General features: G+C 49.2%; 2 protein-coding genes across 7 annotated transcripts in view; one reads left to right on the top strand and one right to left on the bottom strand.

The window, feature by feature from the left end:
• Positions 1-13363, top strand: part of LOC133417719 (inhibitor of nuclear factor kappa-B kinase subunit alpha-like) — a 16245-nt gene extending 2882 nt beyond the window's left edge. Inside the window, exons 4-22 of the mRNA XM_061705747.1 lie at positions 280-397; positions 486-555; positions 1188-1276; positions 1850-1939; positions 2020-2144; positions 2218-2325; positions 4957-5092; positions 5180-5374; positions 5437-5539; positions 6745-6868; positions 6955-7106; positions 7180-7241; positions 8125-8234; positions 9004-9053; positions 9122-9227; positions 11089-11236; positions 11310-11446; positions 12755-12854; positions 12919-13363. Coding sequence (XP_061561731.1) covers positions 280-397; positions 486-555; positions 1188-1276; positions 1850-1939; positions 2020-2144; positions 2218-2325; positions 4957-5092; positions 5180-5374; positions 5437-5539; positions 6745-6868; positions 6955-7106; positions 7180-7241; positions 8125-8234; positions 9004-9053; positions 9122-9227; positions 11089-11236; positions 11310-11446; positions 12755-12854; positions 12919-12981 — 2086 coding nt within the window. The 3' untranslated portion in view covers positions 12982-13363. The remainder of the gene's footprint in view (positions 1-279; positions 398-485; positions 556-1187; positions 1277-1849; positions 1940-2019; positions 2145-2217; positions 2326-4956; positions 5093-5179; positions 5375-5436; positions 5540-6744; positions 6869-6954; positions 7107-7179; positions 7242-8124; positions 8235-9003; positions 9054-9121; positions 9228-11088; positions 11237-11309; positions 11447-12754; positions 12855-12918) is intronic.
• tubgcp2 (tubulin gamma complex component 2) overlaps positions 13345-27369 on the bottom strand; it is a 15573-nt gene continuing 1548 nt past the window's right edge. Inside the window, exons 2-19 of one of the 6 annotated variants that reach the window (XM_061705739.1) lie at positions 26464-26617; positions 24936-25089; positions 24727-24855; positions 23767-23946; positions 23517-23688; positions 21739-21946; positions 21119-21318; positions 19861-20050; positions 18724-18869; positions 16219-16399; positions 15539-15719; positions 15290-15468; positions 15093-15221; positions 14808-14928; positions 14085-14228; positions 13917-14012; positions 13589-13752; positions 13345-13516 (exon numbers count right to left, since the gene is read on the bottom strand). In XM_061705739.1, coding sequence (XP_061561723.1) covers positions 13441-13516; positions 13589-13752; positions 13917-14012; positions 14085-14228; positions 14808-14928; positions 15093-15221; positions 15290-15468; positions 15539-15719; positions 16219-16399; positions 18724-18869; positions 19861-20050; positions 21119-21318; positions 21739-21946; positions 23517-23688; positions 23767-23946; positions 24727-24855; positions 24936-25089; positions 26464-26525 — 2712 coding nt within the window. In that variant the 5' untranslated portion in view covers positions 26526-26617 and the 3' untranslated portion in view covers positions 13345-13440. Of the gene's footprint in view, positions 13517-13588; positions 13753-13888; positions 14013-14084; positions 14234-14320; positions 14563-14807; positions 14929-15092; positions 15222-15289; positions 15469-15538; positions 15720-16218; positions 16400-18723; positions 18870-19860; positions 20051-21118; positions 21319-21738; positions 21947-23516; positions 23689-23766; positions 23947-24726; positions 24856-24935; positions 25090-26391; positions 26618-27369 lie in introns of those variants that run through there. The other 5 variants (XM_061705740.1, XM_061705741.1, XM_061705742.1 and 2 more) reach the window with 5 other exon arrangements.

Below are 27369 nucleotides of genomic sequence, written 5' to 3'. Positions count from 1 at the left end.
TACTACATGAACATTTTTCAAGTGGACTTTTTGAAAAATAGTTGCGACTCACTAGAGGCATCGGAAAAGTCCAAATCTAGTCACTGACTTCGCTTTTGTGAACGAGCTCCTCGCTGTTTGTGGCCGTGTTGTTAGTGCAAGCAGTTCACGTCAGTGGGGAAGCCTTTTCAACTATGGAAATGAAATAGAAAACAAACATGTCCTGACAAATCAAGTAGACCGAACGCGTAAAATGTAAGAATGTCACAGCGCTGCATTTGGGTCCTCGCGCCCGCTCAGGTTGAACCACATCAACGTGGTGACGGCGCGGGACGTCCCGCGAGAAATCAGCTCGATCGCCTTGAACGACCTGCCGCTGCTCGCCATGGAGTTCTGCTCGCACGGCGACCTCAGGAAGGTGCGCCGACAAGCGCCGCTTCCGGGCGCACCTTTGCAACCGCCGGTCCTCCGTGTAACCGCCTTGCCCGCGGGGTGTGTTTGTTCAGGTTCTCAGTAGGCCGGAGAACTGCTGCGGCCTGAAGGAGAGCGACGTTCTGGCCTTGCTCAACGATGTGGGTACGTGCATTATTTTACACGCGCCGTGTTACGTGCATTGTTGCGCGCGGGTTGTTACGTGTGGCGCGTTGCACGCGACGTGTTGTGTACGTACGACATGGTGCTACGTACGTGCAATGTGTTACGTGTGTTGTGTTACATCCGTGTTTGGCGTGTCGTGTGCATCGAGTTGTATGCGTCGTGGTGTTACGTACGTGCGACGCGCTATGTACTTGTTACATGCGCCGTAGTGTTACGTACGTGATATGTTACATACATGCACTGTGTTGCAGGCAACATGGAATTACATCCACGTGTCGCGTGGCGATACGTCCGCACGTCGTGTCACGTGCGGCGTTCGGCACGTGACCTGCGTTGCGATGCCTCCGCGGGTCGTGTTATGCGCAGCGTGTCGTGTGCTGCATGTTTCCTATGTCGCGCGCCGTATGTGTGACACGTGACGTCCGTGCAATGTGTTTCGTGGGACATGGTGTTACTTAGGTGCGACGCGGTACATATTTGTATTGTTTCGCGCCACTTTTTATATGCTGTGTGTTGTACGTCGGGTTTCGTTTCTCATGTTACATATGTGCATCGTATTCCGCGTGGCGTACGTTGACCGTTCTCGCTTGTTACTCACGCACGTTTGGCAGGTTCTGGTATCCAGTACCTGCACGAGAACAAGATCATTCACCGCGACTTGAAGCCAGAGAACATCGTGCTGCAGGAAGTCAACGGGAAGGTGACGTGCTCGACTGTGACCTAAATCGGGGCTTCTCCGACTTTTCCCATCCGGGGAAAGGGTTCCAAGGACACCCTCTTAATCTGCCAATTAAATATAGCTTTCACGTTTAGCCTTACCGTAAATGCCGTAAGAAGTCCTTTCTTTCTTTCTTTCTTTCTTTCTTTCTTTCTTTCTTTCTTTCTTTCTTTCTTTCTTTCTTTCTTTCTTTCTTTCTTTCTTTCTTTCTTTCTTTCTCAACCCTTTAACCTAAATATTCACAATCTGTTTCATAGAAAGTAACTTGTACTGAATGACATTTTAATGAAATGAAATGTTCATCCACCCATTCTGCAGGCATGCAAGGATGGCAGATTTATGGGATGAGTTGTCATATCAGATATCAGAGCTTTTCATTGGCCCAAAACTAAGGTAGAGAAGAGTGATTGGTTAGTAAGAGGAGGGAAATTGATTGGTGCGCCAAGTCCACATATATGAAGGTGTGCCCCTTTAAAATGGCACTACCACATCATAATTAATTGCAAATTATTTTGCGGACCCTGAGCTAAACCATGACATCGCTTCCCGTTTCAGCTGGTGCACAAGATCATCGACCTGGGCTACGCCAAAGACCTGGACCAGGGCAGCCTGTGTACGTCCTTCGTGGGCACGCTGCAGTACCTGGTGAGAAGGCGTTCCTCCTCCTCCTCCTCTTCCTCAGCAACACATTGGCCACCGGGTGCTTACCTCTGGTGTGTGCGCAGGCGCCCGAGCTGTTTGAGAACAAAGCGTACACCGTGAGCGTGGACTACTGGAGCTTCGGGACCATGATCTTCGAGTGCAGCTGCGGCTTCAGGCCCTTCCTGCACAACCTGCAGCCTGTGCAGTGGTACGTCGGGAACGTCCGCCGCGTCCTCCGTCGAACGAACAATCTGATTGTGTTGCGTTGTGTTGTGCAACAGGGCCAGCAAGGTGCGCAACAAAGGTCCAAAAGACATCATGGCGGTGGAGGAGGCCAACGGAGAAGTGCGCTTCTCCACGCATCTTCCGTACCCCAACAATCTGAGCAGGTCAGCTGTACGATTCGGGCTTCGACTGACGATTATTTCTGTCAATTATTTTTTCCCCCAAAAACATTTTCATTCACATCCCTTCATTCATGAACAGGACATTGTTTCAAATTGGCAGCGCAGAAATGCGCAAACATAAATTGATGATGATGAACCGCAAAAATGTTGATCATTGTTTCCCACAACAAGTTTGCAAATGTCTTATTTTGAAAAAAAAACACAAAGATAATGCATCCGCTTTCATGGAGGACTGCAGAAATCCGAGAATATTTACTGTTGAGAGAGAGACTGAAATCAGGATTTGGACAATTTTAAATTCAACCAGGTCTCTAAATGATGAATTGTTGTACCTCTAGTAGTGTGTGCGTGTGCGTGTGCGTGTGTGTGTAAAAGAAGGTGCCTGACAAGTGGCCGCCATCTTGGAATGGGCACTTAAAAGGCCGCTAACATCCTCCATAACAAATGCGTTTGTAAAAAAACAATTCACGATGGAAGTACCTGACCTATTCTACTGCTCCTCTGGCCAATAATGCTCCATTTGCACTATTTAACAGGTTTGAGGGCAATTGACAGCGTTTGTAACGTCAAGGTCATTTTTTTGGTGCGGGGACGCGTCGACCTCTTGGAATTTCGGCCCGTACGAGCCGAGAAGGGCTTCCCCGAGTCGCGAAACGAAACGAAAGGGTCCAGGAGATGTTGAGAAATAATCGAGTTCTGCTGTTTTCCTCTAATTTGAAGGCGTTTTTGGATCAGATTTTGTACATGCAAAATCACACAAAAATGGGCCCTTTTTTCCCCCCGACACAAAAAACTTTCTCCGGATCCCGTCGTCTGACTTTCAAAATTCTTGCTGCATTGTACAGTCGTCCCTCACTATATCGTGGTGCACTTATTACGGGTTCAGGTCAACGTGGATTTTTTTTTATTTTATTGTACAGTACAGTACAGTACTGTTACTCAACTACACGTCTACACTAAAGTAAACATCAGCTAATTGAATATAGCCTACCACCGCTGGATAGAACAAATTGTCATCCATAACAGGTGGTTTGGATAGAGGAAAGGAGGGAGGAAGGAAACAGCCAGGGAGCGCTTTCAATGCCTTTTGATTAAACGTGACCAAAATTCAGAGATCAAAGGCAGCTGCCGGTAGCCTCAACGGACGCCGTCACTGAATGCCGCAGTGGCTAACACTGTAGCCGGGAAGTAGCCAGCTAACAGTTCGTCGTTATACGTTTACGACCACGTTTCTCAACAGACTCACGGCGCCTCTGAGTGGACAAAAATGCCACTTGCACCTCACATGCCTATATTGTTTGTTGATGATGAAGTTTATACACGACATTTTAAAATATATATAAATAATAGCATAAATGGCGGCACGGTGGACGACCGGTTAGAGCGTCTGCCTCGCAGTTCAGAGGACCCGGGTTCAATCCCCGGCCCCGCCTGTGTGGAGTTTGCATGTTTTCCCCGTGCCTGCGTGGCTTTTCTCCGGGCACTCCGGTTTCCTCCCACATCCCAAAAACATGCATTGATTGGAGACTCTAAATTGCCCGTAGGCGTGACTGTGAGTGCGAACGGTTGTTTGTTTGTATGTGCCCTGCGATTGGCTGGCAGCCGGTTCGGGGCGTACCCCGCCTCCTGCCCGATGACAGCTGGGATAGGCTCCGGGGCGCCCGCGACCCTCGTGAGGAGAAGCGCGACAGAAAATGGATGGACAGTAGCATAAATACTATTTTGCGATTTCGTTTATTGTGGGGATGGTCTGTAAAGTAACCCCCGCGATAAAGGGATTATTGTAAACGGCTTCAAGTGGCCATTTCGAGAACTTCCATGTTTGCCAATTCTTGTCATGTTGCTAATTGTAGTGATTGGTGAGTCGGGAGTTCGGAATGAATTCGTTCATCGTTCCTTACTCCCCAATCGCAACTACGGGATTTCTAGTGGGCATTTTAGGGAAGTGTCTACAACCCCAATTCCAATGAACATAATAAACACGATTTGGAAATCATGTTCAACCTATATTTCATTGAATACACTACAAAGACAAAGAAGATATTTCATGTTCAAACTGATCAACTTGATTGTCTTTAGCAAATAATCCTGAACTTCTAATTTGATGGCCGAAACAGGTTCCAAAAAAGCTGGGAGAGCGTCATGTAAATTCCTTGCAATGGTCCGTTGAGGAACGTTGTCCTTGAACTGTTGGACTATTTTCTCCCGCACTTGTTCACAAAGAGGCGAACCTCGCCCCGTCTTTGCTTGTGAACGACTGAGCGCTTCAGGGAAGCGATCACGGCACCCGCCTGCTCCCAATGAGCCCGTTCCAAGCAGGTGTCTGATGAGCGTTCCTCAACTTTATTGCCACCTGCCTGTCCCAGCTTTTTTGGAACGTGTTGCAGCCATCAAATTCCAAGTTCGTGATTATTTGCTCAAAACAATCGAGTTGGTCAGTTTGAACATGAACTATCTCGTCTTTGTCGTGTATTCAATGAAATGTAGGTTGAACGTGTTTGCATTTCGGTTTAACACGACGTCCCGACGTCGTTTGAATTGGGGTTGTCGTGGCCAGGCCGACATTTTTGGAAAATCTTGTCACATTGGACTTCAAGGAGCGTGCCCCCGCAGGACGCTGCTGGAGCCCATGGAGGCGCTGTTGCAGCTCATGCTGAAATGGGACCCGGTCCACAGAGGCGGCGGCGTCCACCCCGACAGCAGGAAGGCGCTCTGCTTCGATCTTATGGATCGGATTCTGAGCATGAAGGTGACCCGTCGGGTAGTCTCGTCGCCCTCGGGCGGAGGTCTCGTCCGGTCCCGGTCGCCTGAGCCGGCCGCGGTCTTTTGTGTTCAGGCGGTCCACATCCTCAACATGACCACGGCCCAGGTGCACTCCTTCCAGCTGGCGCCGGACGAGTCTCTGCACGGCCTGCAGAAACGAGTGGAGACGGAGAGCGGCATCCACGTGGTCCGCCAGGAGCTGCTGCAGGAGACCGGCGTGTCCCTGGACCCCCGCAAGCCGGCGGCGCAGTGCGTCCTGGACGGCGTGGTACGTGTGCGCGCCGCGGCGGTGCCGACGTCCCGTCTGAACGCGTCTGTTCTCTGACGCAGCGAGGCTGGGACGCTTACATCGTGTACTTGTTTGACAAGAGCGCCACCGAGTACTCGGGACCGTTCAGCGCCAGGCAGCTGCCCGACAAAGTCAACACCATCGGTGAGTCACACGGCGTGTTCCCCGTCACCATGCCAAAATCCACCTTCATAATCCGACCGAGACAGTACCGTCAACGTCTTTGGAAAGCAAAAATACATTTTATGTGCCAGCACAAGTCAAAACACGGTACTCTGATTAATATTGCATTCATGGAATAAGAATTGAACACGAATGGACAATTGATAAGCTTCAGGAGGGCTCCGTGTTTTGGGAAATTGTCAGCCGCGGACTGGAAGTGATGATGAAACTGCTAATTCAGCACATTTGAGGAAGCTTGGTTTGTTCAAAATCTGTCCGGCGCAAAGAGAAGCGGCCACGTTCAATTTTCGCCCATTCAAATTCCTGAAAAGGCGTCCGTTGACTCAGGAGCTGACCGGGCGCTTGCTGCGCTCGCAGCTAGCTGTTGCCGTATTGTGTCGTTTTAATCACCGATAGCGTGATTGATTAGCGTTTTTGTTTGAAATTAGCGATTGAGCATGATTCGGGTTGGTGTTGTTTGTGTCCAACGTAAACGGTGGCGCTATAAGTGAGGATACCGACTCGAACGTTGCGTGAGCAGCCAGCGGCCGTCGCGGCGGATGCGTCCGACGCGTAGCCTGTCGTTGCTGAGCATTTTCCAACTCTGTCCGGTGGTGTTCGTAAATAAAGCGGCCAGGGATTGGGGATTCTACGTCACATTCTCGCACATTCGCACACGTGAGCTGTGAACGGACATCAAAACGGCAGACCCTGGAGATGAGTCGGTGTGAGGTTGTAAGCTTCTTCGTTTAGAGGAAATGCTTTGTAGATTCAAGCAACCAGCATCGGATGAAGAAGAGATGCTCGTTCACAATGTACCAGCAACCGGGCTTCGTTCTCCTTGAAGCTAGAAAACGTTTTTTGCAACACAATTCTGTGATTTGTTTGAACATTTTGCTGCTTCGGTCCGTTTGAGTCGTGGTTTTTGGGTGTCAGATTAATGCGACTCGTAGTTTGTACGCTACAGTCTATCACAGCGAGCTCCTCCCACTTTTGTTCCTTCCGAATCAAAAAGATTTGACATATTTTACCGGATGGACTCATAAACGCCGCGAGGCCCATTTTTTGCCAAACTGCGCAGAAGTACCGGCACTTAAAAACACATGGTATCGTTTCATTGTTGCCGGTGAGGTATCGTGGTACTTTAATAGTCGGGGTATACTGGTCTCGCGCGGGTTTTCTTTCAGTCCAGGAGGCCCGGACCCCGCTCCCACTGGGCGTTCTGAAGAAGGTTTGGGCGGAGGCGCTGAGCTACATCTGCGGCCTGAAGGACGACTACAGTCGCCTCTTTCAGGGTCAGCGCGCCGCCATGTGAGTCGCTCGCACCGACCCGCTTCCTGTGTGCTTCGCGTCCACCCGACTGGCATTCTCACACCGTGTCCACCGCGGCGTTCCAGGCTGAGTCTCCTCCGCTACAACACCAACCTGACGCGGTGTAAAAACAGCATGTTCGGATTCTCGCAGCAGCTGAAAGCCAAGCTGGACTTCTTCCGCAGCAGCATCCAGTACGACTTGGAAAAGTACAGCGACCAGATGCACTACGGCATCTGTGAGTCCGGCGCCGGTGCCCCGTCTTCTCGCGTGCTCTCCCGTCTTCTCACGTCCGCTCTTGTCCTCCGCAGCGTCGGAGAAGATGCTGAAAGCCTGGCAGGAGAACGAGGAGAGAGCGGCAGCCTTCGCTCAGGTCACCGATGATGTCATTGATGACGATGATGACGATATTGGCGACGTGACGAGAGTTCCCCAAAATGAGAATCTGTCGAAATGCTGGATCTGGTTGTAGACCTGCTAGATAGTCGCCTAAAATGTCCACCGAAAGTCCCTTTGGTGTGATTCAGGAGTTGGGAATGATGCACGATTGCAAACGGAGTTGCTGCATTTGCGATCGTTCACTCCTTCCCGACTCCCAAATCGCTAGAATTAGCAATGTGACGAAGGTTTGCCCAAAATGTTGGATTGGCCACTTCGACCTGAGTAGAAGGCAGCAAAAACTTTGAAAAACGGATGATGGCTTCTGTAGAAATTGAGTTGTGTGTGTGGGGGGGGGGTCCTTTTTGGGGAAGGTTTTTGTGTGATATTGCTTCTAGAAAATATGTTAAAAAGACGCCTTTAAATTAGAGTCAAACAGTAGAACTAACTTATTATTTCTCAACATATCTCCTGGACCCTTTCGATTTGTCTGCTAATTGGGGAAGCTCTTCTCCAATCGGCTGACACGTTTCAGTTCAAAATATCCACCAATATGCTCGTACGGGACGAAGTTCCGAGGGAGGCCGTCTCCAAGCCGACGTGTTAAAATGACGTTTCAAACGGCGTCGCTTGCTCGAGCTAAAAAGTCCACTTAAATAGCGCAAATGGGAGATTGGCGAGAAGGGCAGTAGGAGAGTTGGCGGACTTCAGCAATCGGTTGTTTTGGGGGAATTTATTTGTTGTGGACGATTTTCGAGTCCTTTGAAGTGCTCGTTCCTGGGTTTTGCGAAAACGCCACAAAGATGGCAGCCACTCGTCACGTCGCCAATGATGCCCTCGATGACGCTGGCGCGCGCGCTTCCCTTGTCGTCCGGCAGGTGGCGGAGGTGAGCCACCTGGACGACGAGATCATGGCGCTGCACTCGGAGATCGTGGAGCTGCAGCGGAGTCCGTACGCGCGGCGCCAAGGAGACAAGATGGAGCAGCTGTGAGTGACTTGATTGCTCACGACGTTGCGTTTAATCCAGTTTTTCTCGGGTCCCCGTCTTGACCCTTGACCGACTTGATTTAGCCTCAGAAGTAGGCGGGAACATTTTCACGTTATTTTTGGATGACAAGAAAGAAGCCCAGTGGAAGGAAATCAATGTTACCAAAAGCCAAGTGACCCTTTTTTATATATATATATATATATATATATATATGTATGTATGTGTGTATATATATATATATATATATATATATATATATGTGTGTATATATATATATATATATGTGTGTGTGTGCGTTCTGCGAAAGTGGTCATTTGTCCACACGTTCCAAACCTTTGACCTGAAGTATCTGCTTCCAAGCCGCAAATATTTTGCCGAGGTGGCGTTGCCTCTCATGTGCAACTTAACATGAGAAAAGCGTGTGAGAGCTGTAGCGGGTGCCGAGTAACTCTTCGATCTGTTTCACTTTGACAGCTCATTTTATGACGTTTTACTTTGAAAAATGTTTACATGTGAACATGTTTTGACCATTTTACGCTTCCATTCGCATTATTTGTAAAGAAAAATCAATTTCATGCAGGGAGGAATTCAGGGAAAAACATTTTCAAAGCTTGTTTGGTGTCAGGAGAGATAAAACATTGTCATTTGCCTTTTCTACAAAAGGCAAATGGATTAAAATGGGAGGGGGGGGTGATTTTTGTGAAAGATTTCAGAAATTTGATTGGTAGGCCTAATTTGAACGAGTTGGCACATTTTTTGTGTTTTCAGGGAGGAGCGAGCCATGGAGCTCTACAAACAGCTGAAGCTAAAATGCAAAGGTCAGATGTTCTGACGATGATGATGATGATGATGATGATGATGATGATGATAATGATTGTTGTGGCAGTTCCAGAGGCGGACTTGAGCAGCGACAGTTCGGAGATGGTGAAGGCCATCATCCAGACTGTGCAGAACCAGGACAAAGTCCTCAAAGACCTCTACACGCACCTCAGGTAAAACGAGAAGAACATCTCGTCAAGTCGAGTTGATTTGTTTCATCGTTAATGACAAAAGAGTCTCACAGGGCTTCACGGGCCCGCAGTTGATGATCATGAAGTTTATTCAATAGTGTTTCGTCACTATTGACGGGGATCAGGACCAATACTGCCTCGTATAGAACAAACCTGAAAGTGGTTGACCCCCCCCCCCCCCCCATCAGCGTTTTAATTGCATCCAAATGCAACAAGATGACAGCAAAGCACTACTTTTCTATTAGACAGGTGAAGCTCCTCCACTCACATCGACATAGTTCCTTGGCATACTACTGTTTTTGTATGCAGTGGGTACGGGAAGTATTCAGACCCCCTTAAATGTTTCACTCGTTATATAGCGGCCATTTATTTGCTCAAATCATTTAAGTTCATTCCCCCCCCCCCCCCTCAATGTACACCCAGCACCCCATCTTGACCCAAAAGACGGAATTGTTGACATTTTTGCAGATTTATTAAAAAAAGAAAAACTGAAATATCACACAGCCAGAAGTATTCCGACCCTTTGCTGTGGCACTCGTATATTGAAGTCGGGTGCTGTCCATTTCTTCTGATCATCCTTGAGATGGTTCCACACCTCCATTGGAGTCCAGCTGTGCTTGATGATACTGCTTGGACTGGATTAGGAAAGCCACACACCTGTCCATATAAGACGGAAGCCTCTCCTCAGTGCAAGACACATGAAAGCCTGCATGGAGTTTGCTGAAAAACACCTGAAGGGCTCCAAGATGGTGCTCTGGTCTGATGAGACCAAGATGGAAATTGTCGGCCTTAATTCTAAGCGGTATGCGTGAAGAAAAGCAGGCACTGCTCATCACCTGTCCAATCCAATCCAATCCAGTCCCAACAGTGACGCACGGGTGGTGGCAGCATCGTGGTGTGGGGAGGTTTTTCAGTCGTAGGGGCAGGACGACCGGTTGCAATCAAAGGAAAGAATGAATGCGACCAAGTACGGGGATGTCCTGGACGAAAACCTTCTCCAGAGTGCTCAGGACCTCAGACTGGGCCGAAGGTTCAACTTCCAAAAAGACAGTGACTCTAAGCACACAGCGAAAATAACAAAGGAAAGGTTTCAGAACAACTCCGTGACTGTTCTTGAATGGCCCAGCCAAAGCCCGGACTTAAACCCAATTGAGCATCTCCGGAGAGACCTGAAAATGGCTGCCCACCAACGTTCAACATCCAACCTGACAGAACTGGAGCGGATCTGCAAGGAGGAGTGGCAGAGGATCCCCAAATCCAGGTGTGAAAAACTTGTTGCATCATTCCCAAAAAGACTCATGGCTGTATGAGCTCAAAAGGGTACGTCTACTCAATACTGCTCAAAGGATCCGAATACTTATGGCTGCGTGATATTTCAGTTTTTCTTTTTTAATAAATCTGCAAAAAAATTCAACAATTCAGTTTTTTCTGTCAATATGGGGTGCTGTGTGTACATGAATGAAGAAACAAAATGAACTTAAATGATTTTAGCAGAGTGAAACATTTAAGGGGGGTCTGAATACTTTCCCTACCCACTGTATTAGACGGGGCTTTGGCATGGACACTTTTTTCAGTGGAAAATGGAGGATAGGTCCCCACAAAAGTGTGTGTGAATCAGAAATAACGCGGCAGAACATCGCGGTGTTAGCATCGCAGTCAAATTGACCAAATCCAATCCGAAATCAAGTTGGGTCCGAATGCCATGAGATGTGACTCGAACGCTCACAACAGCTCCGAGCGGCACGTTGCGCCGGGTCACATCCGATATGGCGGCAGCCCAGGCCTGCGGTCGAGCGCCGGAAACGCTGCCGCGGGCGAATGTCGCTCTCCGTGTCACCCGCAGTAAGATCCTGAGCAGCAAACAGAAAATCATCGAGCTGTTCCCGCGGATCGAGAAGACATTGGAGAGCATCAAGGAGGCGGACAACACCGTCATGCAGATGCAGATCAAGCGGCAGCGCGAGTTCTGGCACCTTCTCAAGATCGCATGTGTAAGTCACCGCCGGCGGGGTGGGGCGCTGGGCGAGGAGGGGGTCTCGCGTAACGCTGCCGTGTCTCCGCCAGGCTCAGAACTACACGCGCAACTCACTGGCGGCCAGTGCCGAGGCGGCCGTCCTTCCTCAGGTGTCGCAGTGGAGCCGCTCGGCGCCGCCTGGCAGCGCTCCTCATCCTCTCACCTCGCTGCCCGGGCCCAACGACAGGTACGTCCGCACTTGACTGCCGCCGACAAACCTTTTCGTCAAGCGCGCTTTTCAACGGGGAGGCATTGAAGCATCTCGTCTGGGAAATTCACATTTGTAAACCGCTGTGATGACGAACAGATGCCAGTAGGTGGCGACGTTGCAGCCCTTTGGATTTGAGCTCAGCGCACCTTTTGAATAGAAGACAAACAGGTGGCGAATCTCAGCTTGTTACGTCAATTGCGAAGGATAGAAATGGAGTTCAGCCACCTCCCACTCACACAGATTACATATACACATGGTATAAGCTGAGTACGTGTGGCGGTAGGCCGTAGAAAGTGTGTCTTCATGGTGAGAAAAGATGACGCACTTTGGTGGAGTGATTGGCAAACGGCATGTAAAAACGCCACTGACGTTTGTTCATAAATGATTTGGCCATCAAAAGCCCTTATGCTTGATTTTGTTGTTTTATATTTTGAGGTGTCACAAAAGAAAATTAAAATTGGAGCATCAAAGTCAATTGACCTTTCTTTTCCCAAAAGCGGCGTTTTGGGTGAGACCAACCCATGTTCTACTGCTGATTAGTAAATGGAAAAAGGAGTCTGTTCTTTCTTTTGGTAGGTTCAGTGCTTATATTGTCAAATAACACAATATTGTGTGGGTCTTGAGAGATCCGTCCAAATGCTCTAAAACGTCTAAGGAGTTAATATAAATGCAGCAAAACATCACAATACGGAGGTGACGTAACGTGCTTGGTGGTATTATAATTTGAGTTATTATGGTATTATAATTGGTATTATAAAGGACGAGAGTACGAGTGAGGGGATACACAAGCAATGGTATTATAATTGAGTTACTGTTCAGTGTTGAATAGAGAAGTTCCACTAGCTGACATGGTTGTCGTTATGCAACATTAACAGCCCCCGAGTAGTGTTACAAAACTACATTTCGTGTGACCGATGACTCGACTATATAGAAATCTTGGGGAGCAATTCAGGAACGATGAATAACTAAAAAGGGATTTTCAGAGGATATTTCAGGAACTATGTCAGTCCACAATCTAAAAATCCCAATAAAGTTGATTGGGCACAAGGGAATGATGAAACGCATTCAGAAACAGTCACTTATTGCCGGATCACTTTTTCTTTCTCCTGGCTGGCTCGCCACTTTGGAACTCACTGAATAACCACTGCATCAAAAATGTTGATGGAACAATTCAGGAGTCTGGAATAATGAAAGATTCCAACTGGCGATCATGCATCATTCCTGACTCCTGACTTTTAGGAAGTGTCTAGGTCCACTATATAAAACCCACTTCATGCCCCCCAGTGACGCGGCCCCCCGCCTGCTGCAGGAGACCCAGAAGTACCTGAGTCAGCTGACCAGCCTCATGCAGGAAGCGGCCGACGAGCAGGCCAAAAGCATGGTGGTAAGTCAGGCCGAGCGTCCGTTTTGTCCGTTCCTTCAAATTCATTTTCGCTTTGTCGTCGAAGGATCAAGATTGGAGTTGGACCAAGTACGAAACGCTGGGCAGCAAATTAAAGAGGAATGCGTGAGAGCGGCAGTCACGTCGCCACAAACACTAAAAGATGCCACAAACACTGATGATGACCTTTGACCCCAAGAGGAGGTGTAGATTTTCTTTGACGTTCACGTGATGTGCTTCTCTTTTCACGGTTTAAAAAAAAAAAGCGCTGAAGATTTGCGACAGCTGACTGGATGTTGGACAGGAAGTCACAATCGCAACTGCACTTTGTAGCCTGCTTGAAGCGATCAGCTGAACCCAAACGTTCGTTGACTGACTGATGACTTTGTGCTGGGACCAAACTCACTCGTAGCGGTGTGTGCCACACACACACAAATGTCATTTTAATTTAACAACTGATGTTTGTAAAGGTGGAATAAAGATGAATCGATAGTGTCGTCCAAGTTTTTATTCTGCACAACCGTCGCGTTTCCGTTTGAAGGATGCGGCCGTCGCATGTTCTCCTCGCGACACTGTGTCGATGACCTCCCTACGCGGCCGCTTTGTGACTTCGCTCTACCGCCATCTTCTCCAGACGCTCCGTGTAGAAGCCGTTGAAGTCCAACCTGCCAGGGGTTAAATGTTTACATGTGAGCGTCTGATAATGACGTGACAGGGAAGGTGTGGCGAAGGCCCACCTGTATATGATGCTGATCATGCTGTGCTCGCAGTTGTTGGTGCTGAATATGCTGAGTTTGTCCAGAAGGTCCAGGAGCAGAACACTGAAGTTGCCGTCAAAGTTAACAATGGAAGCCTCGAAGCCCGCGTCGGACACCTGCGCAGCCGGGTCAGCCTGCTCCGGCTAAACGCACGCACAAAAAACACTCACAGAAACCACACACACAAGAACCCCCCCAAAAAAAACCCAAACACACACAAATAAACCACATTCACATACACACACTGTATCAAGGGAGAGTTTTGCTACTGGCTTGTACACTGGTGCGGCGAGTTCCTTTCTTCAACCTTTGCCCCTTGGCGGCCGCTACAGTGACGGGCGTCGTCGCGGGCGGGCGGGTCGTCCGGCAAGAGGCGCTCCAGCTTGAAGGTCTGAGTGAAACGCTCAAGTAGACAACAAACACGACGGCTCAGACGGGAAGCGCAAAGACGGCGGCGTTCTGCGGCGCGCCTCACCTGCATGCGTCCGGCGAACATGACGCAGACGGACATGAGTTTGGAGAAGATGCGCAGCAGCTCGGGATTGGTCAGCATGCAGTCCTTCAGGCAGTTTTCCAGGAAGCTGGTGTGGTGGAACAGGACGTCGTCGATGTTGGACGCCTAAACTGACAATTTGTTTTTGTTTTTATAATGTGAGCTTATGTAGCCGGCAACATGGACGACCGGTTAGCACATCTGCCTCACAGGTCTGGGGATCGGGGTTCAAATCCCGGCCCCGCCTCTGTGCAGTTTGCATGTTCTCCCCGTGCCTGCGTGGCTTTCCCAAAAACATGCATGGTAGGTTGATTGAAGACTCTAAATTGCCCGTAGGTGTGAGTGCGAGTGAAAATGGTTGGTTGTTTCTCCGTGCCCTGCGATTGGCTGGCGACCGGTTCAGGGTGTACCCCGCCTCCCGCCCGAAGACGGCTGGGATAGGCTAGAGCAGCCCGCAACCCTAGTGAGGTAAAGCGGTAAAGAAAATGGATGGGTGGATGCACTTGTGTAGATAGTTCCGAAACATCCCTTTGTAGTGATTTGGGAGCAGGGAATGAGCGAATGATTCCGAACACAGTCGATGCGTTCGGAATCATTCACTTGTCCCCTGCTCCGGAATCACTGTGTGTGGATTTTTATAACAGTTGACGCCAAAAGGTTGCAGTAACTTTCACATACGTGACTCGTCCCAGCTCTGCCGCTCACCGTTTTGAGGTTGTTCTCCATCAGGTGCCAGGTGGGCTCTATGACCTCAAACATCATGTAGTACTGGATGTTCTGGATGAAGTTCAACATGCGCTGACGCAGCGCAAACGCCGCCGCAAACCTGTGATGGGATGAGACAGAGCGGTCAGATGACAGGTGACGGGACAGAGGGGAGGGGTCAGGTCGGGTGACCAGATGGTGACGGAGCAGTCGTGGTGACAGGTCAATTCAGGCGATAGGGTGGTTAGGTCACGTGACGGTGTGGAGGGGAAAGGCGCGACTCACCATTTGGCCGAGTGCGACCAGTGGTGTTTGGCGTGCTTGTTTGTGATCCACACGTTGCACAGCAGACGCTCAACGTGTTTGCAGTAGAACATGTGACGGAACAACATCTGGTACATGGTCAACGCCTTCCTGCGGCATCGCAAAAACACGCCCCGGTCAGCTGGTTGGCGCCCAGTCATTGCGGCGAAGTTGTCGACCTGTTGATGATGAGCGAGAGCGGCCATTTGACGACATAGTCGAAGGAGAAGGCCTCCAGGCCACTGAGCGCGGCGTCGGCCGGCGCGGCGTTGTTGACGGCGCTCTTCTTCTCCTGCTTGGTCTCTATGGCCATCACCCTGAGCAGCTGCGTGATGACGTCGTGCGGCATCAGGTCGATCTGGACACAAGCACGGCGGCGCGCCGTAAGCGTCGACTTCCCGTCACGCCTGTGCCGCGCGGTCGCCCACCTTGAGGTCGTCCTTGAAGGGGTCGGTGTTGGCCGTGCTCATGCGCAGCGCCAGCTCCAGAAGCGCCTCCAGCCGCGGGGGGACGATGTCGTCCACCGGCTTCCGCAGCTCCTCGTCAGTCAGGTCCATGAAGTGCACGAAGAAGTCGCCTTTGTCCATCAGGAAGTAGTGCTTCATGGACCTGAAAGTGCACGGCAGGCGGACCGAGTCACTTTCCACTTTCAGTTGCTCGCAATGACATTCACTTGTCCCGTGGAACCCGGCACCCGGCGAACCCCCATCCCCACCTCAATTGTTTCAATGCAATTGTAATGCGGGTCAATTATTCACAGATGTTTGCTATTTGTGGTCTACCTGGGCCCTTTCCCCAGCGAACAGCAAATTAAATCGTTCCCCATTCACAGAAAATCTACTAAACACTGCATTATAGAAAAACTAGAAATCGAAATTGTTGTCAATTTGTTCATCGAATATTTTGATGAATCGATAAATTGTTGCACCTCTAGAGTTAAGTCCTTCTTCGGTTTTAAATCCCAAGTCATACAATTGGTGACTCGAGTTTGCCGAGTCTCCCACCCCCCTAATTCCCCCACGGTGGTAAATCAAGTTTGCCGAGCCTGCGCTGGACGACGCGCGCACAACCGCATAAGAGACCTGCGTGCGTGCGTGCGTGCGTGTACCTGAGGCGCGCCACCAGCTCCTTCTCCTCAAGCAGAAAGTGCAGCAGCACCTTGCTGGCGTAGTTGAAGGCCTTCTCGATCTGCTCCACATAGGCTCGCTCCTTCAGCGTGTACAGGACTTCCTTGGCGTCGGGACACGTCACGTCACGGCCGCACTCGCGCACCACGTTCAGGTACTTGCCTGTCACGTGACACGGCAGAAGAGAGCGTGACGACGGGGCGCGAAGAGCAAGCAAAGCTTACGTGAAGAAAGAGAACCAAACCAGACCGATAGGGATTTTTTGAGAAGTGTCGATTCCGATATTTGTCAGGAAAAAGATGTCTATTAGGATCTTTGTCATATCATTTGATCAATAACAGGCATTTCCTTTTGAAATTGTTTTTATTTTGACTGACACGGTGGCCGACCGGTTAGCGCATCTGCCTCACCGTTTTGAGGTCCTGGGTTCAAATCTGGCATCGCCTGCGTGGAGTTTGCATGTTCTCCCCGTGCCTGCGTGGCTTTTCTCCGGCCACTCCGGTTTCCTCCCGCATCCCAAAAACATGCATGAATTGGAGACTCTAAATTGCCCGTAGGTGTGAATGTGTGCGCGAATGGTTGTTTCTCTGTGCCCTGCGATTGGCTGGCAACCCGTTCAGGGTGAACCCCGCCTCTCGCCCGAAGATAGCTGGGATAGGCTCCGGCACGCCCGCGACCCGCGTGAGGATAAAGCGGTGCAGAAAATGGCTGGATGAGGATTTGAATTATCATCAAAGGGTCATAACATTGAAAGTAATCTTTTTCCCACTTCTAATGGCAGAATGTCTTTACCGTTAGGTGTCCCGAATGAAGTTTCATGATTTGCACCATTTTGATGATGCCAAGGATTTTTCTCCTCGTGCTTCATTTGCTTTTCCCGTGAAAACTCCCAAATGCATCTTAGCATCAACTGTATATATTTTTCTCCCTAATCCCATCTGGGCACATAAACATATCAAAGGGTTCCTGGGGGGGACCCGTATGGGGTCGGACCGGGTTTCAGCAAGTCTGTGCCGTTTCCCGGTCCGTGCGCCCTGCCTGCCCCCCTGGATTTTAAATGCCTCACACACACTCATCCCCGCATTTTAATGCACCACATGCACCCATCTCTGGGGGACGGTGGCTCGTGGGTGGGGGCGTTGGCCTGCAAGTTAAGGGGGGCCGGCATTGGGTCCCTGCGGCGGGCAATTGGCGGGGCGCCCCGGGTCCCTCGGTGTGGCACGTGTCCCGTCCGCCGGGCTGCTCTCGGACGGACCCTTGGGCCCGACACCGCCCGTGGATTGATTGGGTGGGGTCCTCGGCCGCCGGGTGCGGCCACAGCAATTACAGGACGCTTGTGTCAGTCTTTGTGCATGCGAAACGGTGTCAATTCCCTCGCATGTGTCCGCAGGCACACACCCCTGGGACTCTTTCGCCGGGCGTGGGGCCTCTCACTTATTGCGACAAATAACTCAGGAATATGCGAATTGCTTGTGTATCCCCTCACTCGTACTCTCGTCCTTTAGACTTATATCCCACCCCGCTTCAGTTGTACAGCCGGGTTCACGACCCTTGTCCCGCATGCTTGTCCTGTCCTTCCCTCGCAGGGTGTAGCGCTGCAGCCCCATGCAATGTTTTATTGTTGTAGATAATGTAATGACTTACTTTTCTCATCCGGTTTCCAATTAGTGCTTTGTCTTTAGACTTTGTTTCTCTCTCCCCTCTCGAAACTTTGTTCTGTTCGACTGATTCTCAATAAACTTCAATTATAATACTAAGAAACCACAGCGGCAGCTTCGAAGCTCCACTGTGACACAGTCAAACTGTTGCGGCATAAAAGAATTACAGATCTTCCATTCTGCTTGACCTAGCAGCCGAACAGGACAAAAAAAAAATAGAATTCCTCTGTTTCTTTTACATACGTCACTCAAGCTGTCTTTACTGTTCATGCCATCCATTTTCCATACCGCTTATCCTAATGCGGGTCGCTGGCTAGCTGGAGCCCATCCCAGCTGCCTCTGGGCAAGAGGCGGGTACACCCTGAACTGGTCGGCAGCCAATCCCAGGGCACATAGAAACACTCACATTCACACCTGCGAGCAATTTAGTTTTTGGTGTGTGGGTTATATACTGTTCTCCATCTCCACTTGTTGCGGAAAGTGAAGAGCAGAAGATTTTGCTGTCAAAGCAAAATCTTGCTCACGAGCTTCTGTAGCACAAACATAACACGCTGGTCCTCCGTTGTCGTAAACGTCGGCGGTGTTCGTTTGCGCGTTGGCGGTCAACCCACAACCGAGACAAGATGTTTACTGAATTGAAATGAGTCAGAGCTCCCGCTAGTGGACAAACATCATAAGGACAACATTCTGTGGGACACTTGACAGCATTTACTGTTTCATGAGCATTTCAGAATATATGTTTCATCAGCAAAACTGGAGGATTGAAATTATTTTGAAAAGGGCTAAAATGATAAATGGGTCGGGCACGGGTGAAGAGCGTCATCCCACCTGTGCTGAGGATCTTGTCGGCCATCTTCTGCAGGAAGGACGGGATGCGGTGCTGAACGATGGTGTACCTCTGGTCCCAGTACTTGTCGTTGTAGTCCTCCTGGATGTTCTCCTTCTGCAGCTCGTGCTCCTCCACCATGAACTCACTGCGCACACACGATATTGCAAGATGACCTGAAAAGGCACTCTGACCTTTACAGGTCAACCTCATTTGACCTTGGATAAACCTTTGGATGTCCAACTGTTGCTTTTTGCACAACTTGCCAGTCGACATCAAGGAGCTGCAATTTACAGCAAGTTTTTGATTTGACCCCAAAGGCGAATTAAGCAAAGCTTTCGTGGGTCACGTGAGGAAAATCTAAGTTGTTATTGCAAAAGCGTCCTGCGGCGCCATCTGCTGACACGGCGGTCGGCCTGATTTCATCACCTTTTCATACACCAGCTCTCACCGTCGTGATTTGATTTTGAACGCACTCACGTACGTCCTACCGAGATATAGGAATTCCCTCATGACTCCAACCTCCTCTTCTCCGTTTGCATTTCACTCAAAGAGTCTTCCTGCTGTCTGGATGCTGATTGGCTGTCTCCTAACTTCCTCTCCCTCGTCCCGTTGATCTAGTTCAGTGCCTCTCAAACTTTAGACACCAGGTAGCACCTCAAAAAACAACCGCTATCGTGAGCAACATTAAAACACACCGTTGTCGTAGACCTAAATATTGATCACAAACCAGACCCAGGTTTTACAAGTTATGATTCAGTTAAAATGTATCGGACATAAAAGGTCAAAAATTGTACCTAAATAGTTGAAAAACAAACCTCTCTTAAAAATTAAATGCAGCTGTATTGAACTTGAAAGTGAAATGCAACGGAAGTGTACTTGGGCAGTGATTTATTGGTGTCCCACAAGAGGCAGCCCACGTAGCACACAATCGCTGATGTAGGTAGCCATGTAAGTGACAGACCAGTTCCGCTGCTCACCCAAGTGGACTCGGTCCACGTTTGGTCAGTTCACCAGCTCGCCTCATAAAACTTGCCTCCTCTCAACAGAATCCTTCTTGGCTTATTGATTAACACTGCCAATGTCTTAGTCACGCGTCGATGTTAACGTTGCGGGCGGGCTCCTCGGCCCTCGCTTACCTGTACGGGTCTCGGATGATGCCCCTGTAGATCCACTTCTCCAGGGTCTCAAAGTAGGGCACGCTTGCAGCCTTTGTGAGGTACAGGCACACTTCCTGCGCCTGGGCGTCGCCCGTGAAGTTGAAGGTGCGGTCGTGAAGCAGGCTGAGCGTGGCTCCGCCCATACACTCTCCTTTGTCCACAGACGACGCTGTCGGAAGAGGAAGTCAGAAAGTACACCTTTGCGCCGTGATGTTTCACGGTCGTCCGGGTGGCAAAAGCCCAAGCGTCCTCCGATAGTCCACAAAATTAAAATCGCTAGGAAGTGATTAGGGACTATTCGGTTAACCGGTTCAGCCCTCACAACTAGATAGTCCACGGTCTAAAAATCCAGATAGAGTGATTAGGGGGTAGTCGGCTAACAACTAGACTTTGAACCGCTCTAAAGTTCCGGTGTGCTTGAAGTAATGTAACTACAATAAAGTAATTTAATTACAGTAAGTTAGCACCCATTATTTCTGTCATGTTGTAATGGTTGGCTTGACCTGACTGATTAGAATTCATGAGCTGACTAGAGCAGTGATTTCCAACCTTTATGGAGGCGACGAACATATTTTATTTGGGAAAGATCTCGCGACACACCAACAAACAAAAAACGGATACATTAATTACTGTATGCACTTCCTGCCATCGAATAGAAGAGCATTTATTTGTTCTGTCTGTCACTGTGCCTCACTGGCATAAAGAGATGAACAAAGATATTTATTGTAAATATATTTTGGGGAGAAATTAAGTACATGAACAAGTCATTTAAATGGACACATTGCTCCATCCTTTAATCGGATCGGTGATCGTTTTTTTAAACTCGCCCCAAAAATCCTGCTGGTGTAAAGCCTACTAACGACTATATAGTCCACGGTCTAAAAATCCCGGCATAGTGATTAGGGAGTATTCGGTTAATCGGTTCAACCCTAACAACTAGATAGTCCACCATATAAAAATCTCTTCGTAGTGATTATGGAGTAGGGAAGGTGTGAATAATTCCAAAAAGAGCTACTCCATTCAGAGTCATTCACTCGTTCCCTTTTTTTAATATAGTGGACCTAGATAGTTCCACTACAACTAGCTAGGTCCACTATATGAAAATCCCGATACAGTGACTGGGGAGTATTCGATTAATCATTTCAGCCCGCCAGTGTACGATCTCGTGATTAGGGAGTCGGGTGCGAGCGAAGGTTTCGGAAGAAAAAGACTGAGACGAGCGAGAGAGCGGCGGTACCGATAGCGGCCAGGATGTCCATGGTCCTCATGGTGGGCTGCAGGTAGAACCAGAGCTTCTGGAGGGACAGCAGGCCCCGCCGGTGCACGTGCTCCAGCTGAGTGACCAGGATCAGGTACTCCTTGAGTAGAGTCCGCATGGCCGCCGTCAGGGCGTGGTTCACCTGCCCGTACTCGAACGACGACTTCTCCTCCACGAAGCTGTGGCCAAAAAAGCCGCCAAGTCAGTTGATTTGAATCCATTTGGTTTAGAATTGTGTAAAAGGAGAGTTCTTAGTGTATTTGTTTGCCCATGTGCGATGTCACGTATGCTAGCTAATACTTTTGTTGAGCCTCGTGCATGTGGTTTTGTTTGTGTTGAATAATTTCAGGACATAGTACAGCGGTTTCTGTAACATGTTGGTTCACGATGGGGTACATGCTAGTTGCACAGCATTGCTGCTTTATGATACTCTCCGTTTTCCTCGTTGCTATCTGTACACAATGTCGATTATTTGTGGATTTTTGCGATTCGCGCCAGGATTGGGTCCCTTTCCCCTGCCAATAGCAGAGGTTCACTGTATTAGCAATAATAATAATGTTAGTGATTAGCAGTATCAATTTCACAGTGACTTGACTGACCGCGTGACGGTGGAGTAGTAGGACGCCACAGGAAGGATCCGCTGCACCAGCTCCTTAACGGACGTGTCCAGCGTGGCTTCCACGATGAAGGAGCGGTTCTGGCGGCCCAGGACCGGCTGAGCCGCCACGTCGCGCCCGTCCACGCCCACCAGGACGAAGAGCAGATCCTCCAGAACCAGCTGCTCCTGTGCCGCCAACGCCAGCGTGCCTGCAACCGCACGCCGCCTTAAGTAAGTAAATGTTCGAAACATATTTCGGGAAATGTTTGATTCTCCATTCATGAGACGACACGAATGAGATGACACTTTACTAAAATGTCAAGTAATCGGTATGCAGCTGGTATAAAAATGTACATTTACTGTCCCCTCAGAATAACAACACACAGCCATTAATGTCTAAACCACTGGCAACAAAAGTGAGTACACCCTTAAGTGAAACCATCTAAATTGGGCCCAATGTCAACGTATTTTTTTTTTGCAAAGATTGAATGAAATATTGTTGTAGTTTTGTGTGATACTTTGGCCGTTCATTTTATACTTTGGTCTAGCTGACGCTTGTGCTCTGTTTTTTTTTTTTTTTTTTTTTTAAATTATCAAAAGTTACTGACTAGTTTGTCAGTATTGGAGTAGTTTTTTTCCACAGAGTACGTACTCCTACTGAAGTCATTATTTGTGGGACTACTTTTGTCTTCTACTTGAGTTCTATTATTCTAAAGCAGTGATTCTCAACTGCTGGGTCGAAAGCCAAAATCCTACCGGACAGCTAGTAAAAACTGACAGTGGGTCCTAGACGCTAGCGGCATAGAATGTTTTGAGGTTGGGAATGGCGTGCAATGAACTAGTTTGCGCAGTGGCGTATGAATACGAGGTCAGGAGGCACAACGCGGGCGGCACCCTCTGTTAATGCCGTACTTACTGTTTTTTTCCCCACTGGATTCTTTTATATTTATCAAATGTTTTCATATAAATAGCTCCTGTCATTAAGACTTTACGACTATGTTAGTGTAGATTGGTGACAACAGCGCGCACGGCCGACTTGCATACAAATTCCGTATGCAAGCAAAAAATGGAGGACCTCTTGTCCGGTGAAGTATCAAAGGGTATCCCGGGTCAGACTTGACCTTTTTTTGGAAAATAACATCATTTTGACTTTGATGAAAAGAAGCGATCAGCCCCAAGACACATGAAACTTTGTGGCCGTATTTTGTGCAATTGTGACAACTAATTGTACGTGATTCCTTTTTTGTACATGAAGTTGCCATGTTCATCCTCAGCTTCTTAAAACGTGCTGTGAAAAGAACAGCGAACATCTAAGCATGTGTTATGTATCAAAATGATATTTGGGTTTTCAAAGGTGATTTTTAAGCCATTGATGTTCGTTATTCTTAATTCACCGCCAGCCTTCCCAGTAAACATGGATATTTGACTTCTAAAGCCGTCAATGGCAGTTAACTTGTATGAAAGTGTGTCGCGACTTGGCCACAATTGGAAAATGCGGGTCAGCCTAGGGTGACAACGGTTGAGCCCTGTTCTCAAGTACCCGTTCTCGGTTTTTTGGGGCTTTTTGTACCACGCAATTAATGACAAAGTACATCGGCGACTGTCTTGCTTTTTCTTTTTTCACTTCCCTCAAGCGGCGTTGTACGACAACTTGAGAAACTGGGAAGTTGGGGCACTTGTGAATGGAGGCAGCGCTGGATGGAAAAGTGCAAAGGTCAGAGCGTCGAGGGCTCAGGAAGTGAATGCGGTAAACACGGACGCACGCACGCACGCACTCACCCACGGCCACGGCCACGGCCACGGCGGGATCGGCAGCCGGCGTGGGGCCGACGACGAAGTCCCCCAGGAGGGCGGGCCGCTCGTACACCCAGCCCGGAAAGACGGGATTGAGCTGAGCCGGGTTCTTTTTGTTGTGCTTGTCCCGCAGCATCTTCCGCGTCACCTCGGCCGACTGCGGACCGATCAGAGCGCAACACGTCACGGAACGGACGAGCGCTCGGAGGGAGCGGCGTGAGCGGCGCTCGTTCACCAGAGGAGCGTTGGCCGCCGCCGCTGCGTTCCCGATCTTCTTGCGCAGCTCGTCCAGCTCCCGCATGGACATCTTGGAGCCGCTCTGCGCCGCGCCCACAAAGCCCAGCGCCGCCGCGGACGCCGTCGTCGCGCCGGCCTCCGAACGATCATTGGCGTTCTGCTGCAGACGCTGCAGAGTCTGCACACGCCGGTGAGCGGTCAGGGACGGCGAGGCCAAAACGCTGTCACGAGCGCTGACCTACATTTACAAACTCAATTCTGTGATTGTAAACGTTCACTTATTCCCGACATTTCAGTGCTTCAACTTTTTACACCTCAAAAAATAAGTTGCTCTTCAAGTACAGTAACGTAGTAAACCTAAGTGTTCGTCAAAAAAAAAAAAAAATATGCAGAGGGTCCAAATCCAAAACCTATCTGCAGGATTTTGTGATTGGCGGAGTTCAGCTTGAAAAAAGAAAGAAAGTAATTTTTCACATTGGTTTTGCCTTTCAGCCATCAGTAAACTACTGTAACATTATAAGCAATCACAGCGCTTGAATATAGCGAGATTATGATAATTCTATTATATAATTATTATTTATTATTATTATAATTGCTTTAAAGAAAAGCACTAAAAAAAAAAAAAGCACTAAGCATGTTGGGGGTTGGTGCCCCCCAAAAAAGATCAAATAAAAAAATATATATATATGTGGGGGTCTTCAATGATCAGTCAAAATATGTACTCGAATTAATAATCAACATCTTTGCTCAGTAGGATTCATTTGATTGAAAATGTTGTCTTTGTCACGTTATTAGCTTGATTGAGAATTTCTCCCAACGATGTACGTGGCGCAGTTGCGTTTTCGCATAGTATTGATGATTTGTGTAACTGCAACACGATTGTGGCGGTATTAGGGTAACGAATGCACAGCCCGTCACTGCTACACGCGCGTCATTAGATCTTCTGGTCGAGTCTTACTTGCGGGTCCTCGCACAGGCGGGACAGCAGGTAGACAAGCGGGTCCAGGTGGCGGACATTTTTCGATTTCAGCTCCTCGTACTTCCTCAGGAAGTCTTCTGGCGTCTTGGAGAACTCGGCGAGCTTCACCTTTTGGGGTTTCAAAGACTTGAAAGTAGCTCGCGCGCCTCTTGCTTATTATGTTTGTTGAATGAAGCGCCGGTCGTTACCTTGGAGCTGTGGGCGGAGACGGTGGTGGTGACGTAGGGCGTGCGGTGCTTCTGCAGAACGTCGATATAACCTTCTGCGCCGTCGCCGCCTCGCACGTCCAACACGCTCAGCAGCTCGTTGACGTCGTGATGGATCCGAAACTCGCTCATGGTGCTGCAAGTGGCAAAAACAAAAAAAAAGGATGGCGAAAGAAAAGGGCAGAAGCAGAATTGAGGGATTGGAAGAAAGGGGTTAAAGATGGCACCTTGGAGTTGGCAGCCTGCTACAAGCGCCCTGCTAATTTGCAACTTTCCGCCTTTTTGTCATTGGAAGCTTATTGGACGGCGTGCGGACCGGTGTGTGGACTGTTTTCAGCGTTGAGCAGAAAATGTTGACGCTGCGAGGAACGTCGTCAGCAATGCATTCATTCATCTTCCGTTCCGCTTCTCCTCACACGGGGTGCGGGCGTGCTGGACCCTATCCTAGCTATCTTCAGGCGAGAGGCGGGGTACTGGTCGCCAGCCAATCAAAGGGCAAATATAAACAAACAACCGTTCGCACTCACATTCACACCTACGGGCAATTTAGAGTTTTCAATTAACCTACCACGCATGTTTTTGGGATGTGGGAGGAAAGCCGCGCAGGCACGGGGAGAACATGCAAACTCCACACAGGCGGGGCCGGGATTTGAACCCCGATCCTCAAAACTGTGAGGCAGATGTGCTAACCAGTCGAGCGCCGTGGTGCTCGAAGGCAATGCATGTATATTGAAAATAAATCAGAACTTGTTCATTTCTCAACCAATGTTCATGGTTTGCATTTATGTCAATTTCAAAGCATGTGCTATTAGTGCTAAATATTTGGGGGGTGGGGGGGGCAAAAATATACTCTTTTCAAGCATTATAGAAATAACCCAAACTAAAGGAACAGAAAGGTGGCACTTGACAAAGGTGAAAGGCAACAGCAAAATCATTCATTTACAGTCAGTTTTCATTGAATTAAATTCTGTTTTGTTGGTGTAGTTTTTTGAACACAGCGATTGTGTGCACAAATATATATTCACAGATTACCAGGACCTGGATGACTGAGAATCGACATAGACAAAGTATATACACATGCCTGTTTTGAAGTCAAAATAAAGCATATTTCATTTTGTTAATTAGCTAGGTTTCCGAGAAATTTGCGGGGTTGGGATCCTCCAACAAGGTTAAGAAGCACTGCGATAAGCGTTTCAGACCGTCATATAATAAGAATTCTTTTGCATTCCCGATGATTATTGTCCCTCTGAAAGGCTGTCTACTCGGAACAAGTCGCCAGTGTTAAATGGAGGCAAAGTTGTTTAACAAGTGAGCCTCCATTCAACTTGAGAGCCTTAACACGACCTGGACGAGGGACAATGCGCAAAAGCTGAAGGTTAGCAGCGAGCCATCACTGTCGATGACGATGCTAACGTGTTAGCCGCCATTGCAAACGCACCGCAAAAATCTTCCGTCGTCGCGACGCCCCACAAGACAAAAGTTGACGAGTGGAGAAGCTGCGAGCTCTCACATCTGGAAGCTGCTGGACACGTTCAGATGATGATGACAGAGAGACGTTTTTGGTTTACTCATGTGGCGCCGTCGTCCCCTTCTGCTTCGGCGCTTCTTCACGCGTAATACGGCGCGACACTACCGACACTGCCCCCCAGTGGAGACCAAACTCGCTGCAATCAAGGACAAGAAAATGGAGAGGAAGGCTAGCTGGATAGATGGTATGTATTTGGTATTTACACATGCACACTCATTAATAATATAAAAAACAACTCAAGTGGGTACGGAGCTGTGGCCGTAAGGTGGTCGTGCCTGTCGTGGCGGCAATCCCCGAACCCGTTGGTGGACACCAACGTTGAGGGATGCCGTCAAACTGAAGAAGGAGTCCTATCGGCCTTTTTGGACTGCGGGACTCCTGAGGCAGCCGATGGGTACCGGCTGGCCAAGCGGAATGCAGCTTTGGCGGTCGCCGAAGCAAAAACTCGGGTATGGGAGGAGTTCGGTGAGGCCAAGGAGAAAGACTTCCGGACGGCTTCGAGGAAATTCTGGTCCACCGGCAGTGCACCGTCAACACTGTGTATAGTGGGGATGGGGCGCCGCTGACCTCGACTCGGAACGTTGTGAGCCGGTGGGGAGAATACTTCGAAGACCGATCTACGTTCCTCCCCTCACCTATGGTCACGAGCCGTGGGTCGCGACCCAAAGAACGAGATCCCGGCTACAAGCGGGCGAAATGAGTTTCCTCCTCAGGGTGTCCGGGCTCTCCCTTAAAGATAGGGTGAGAAGCTCGGTCATCCGGGAGGAGCTCAGAGTAGAGCCGCTGCTCCTATGCATCGAGAGGAGCCAGATGAGGTGGCTCGGGCAGCTGGTTAGGACGCCTCCCGGAGGCCTTGCCGGTGAGGTTATACGTCTCTCGGCTGGCCCG

The sequence above is a fragment of the Phycodurus eques genome, chromosome 19 (assembly GCF_024500275.1).
Source record: "Phycodurus eques isolate BA_2022a chromosome 19, UOR_Pequ_1.1, whole genome shotgun sequence".
Lineage (NCBI taxonomy): Eukaryota > Metazoa > Chordata > Actinopteri > Syngnathiformes > Syngnathidae > Phycodurus > Phycodurus eques.
This window is presented reverse-complemented; position numbering and strand designations above follow the sequence as displayed.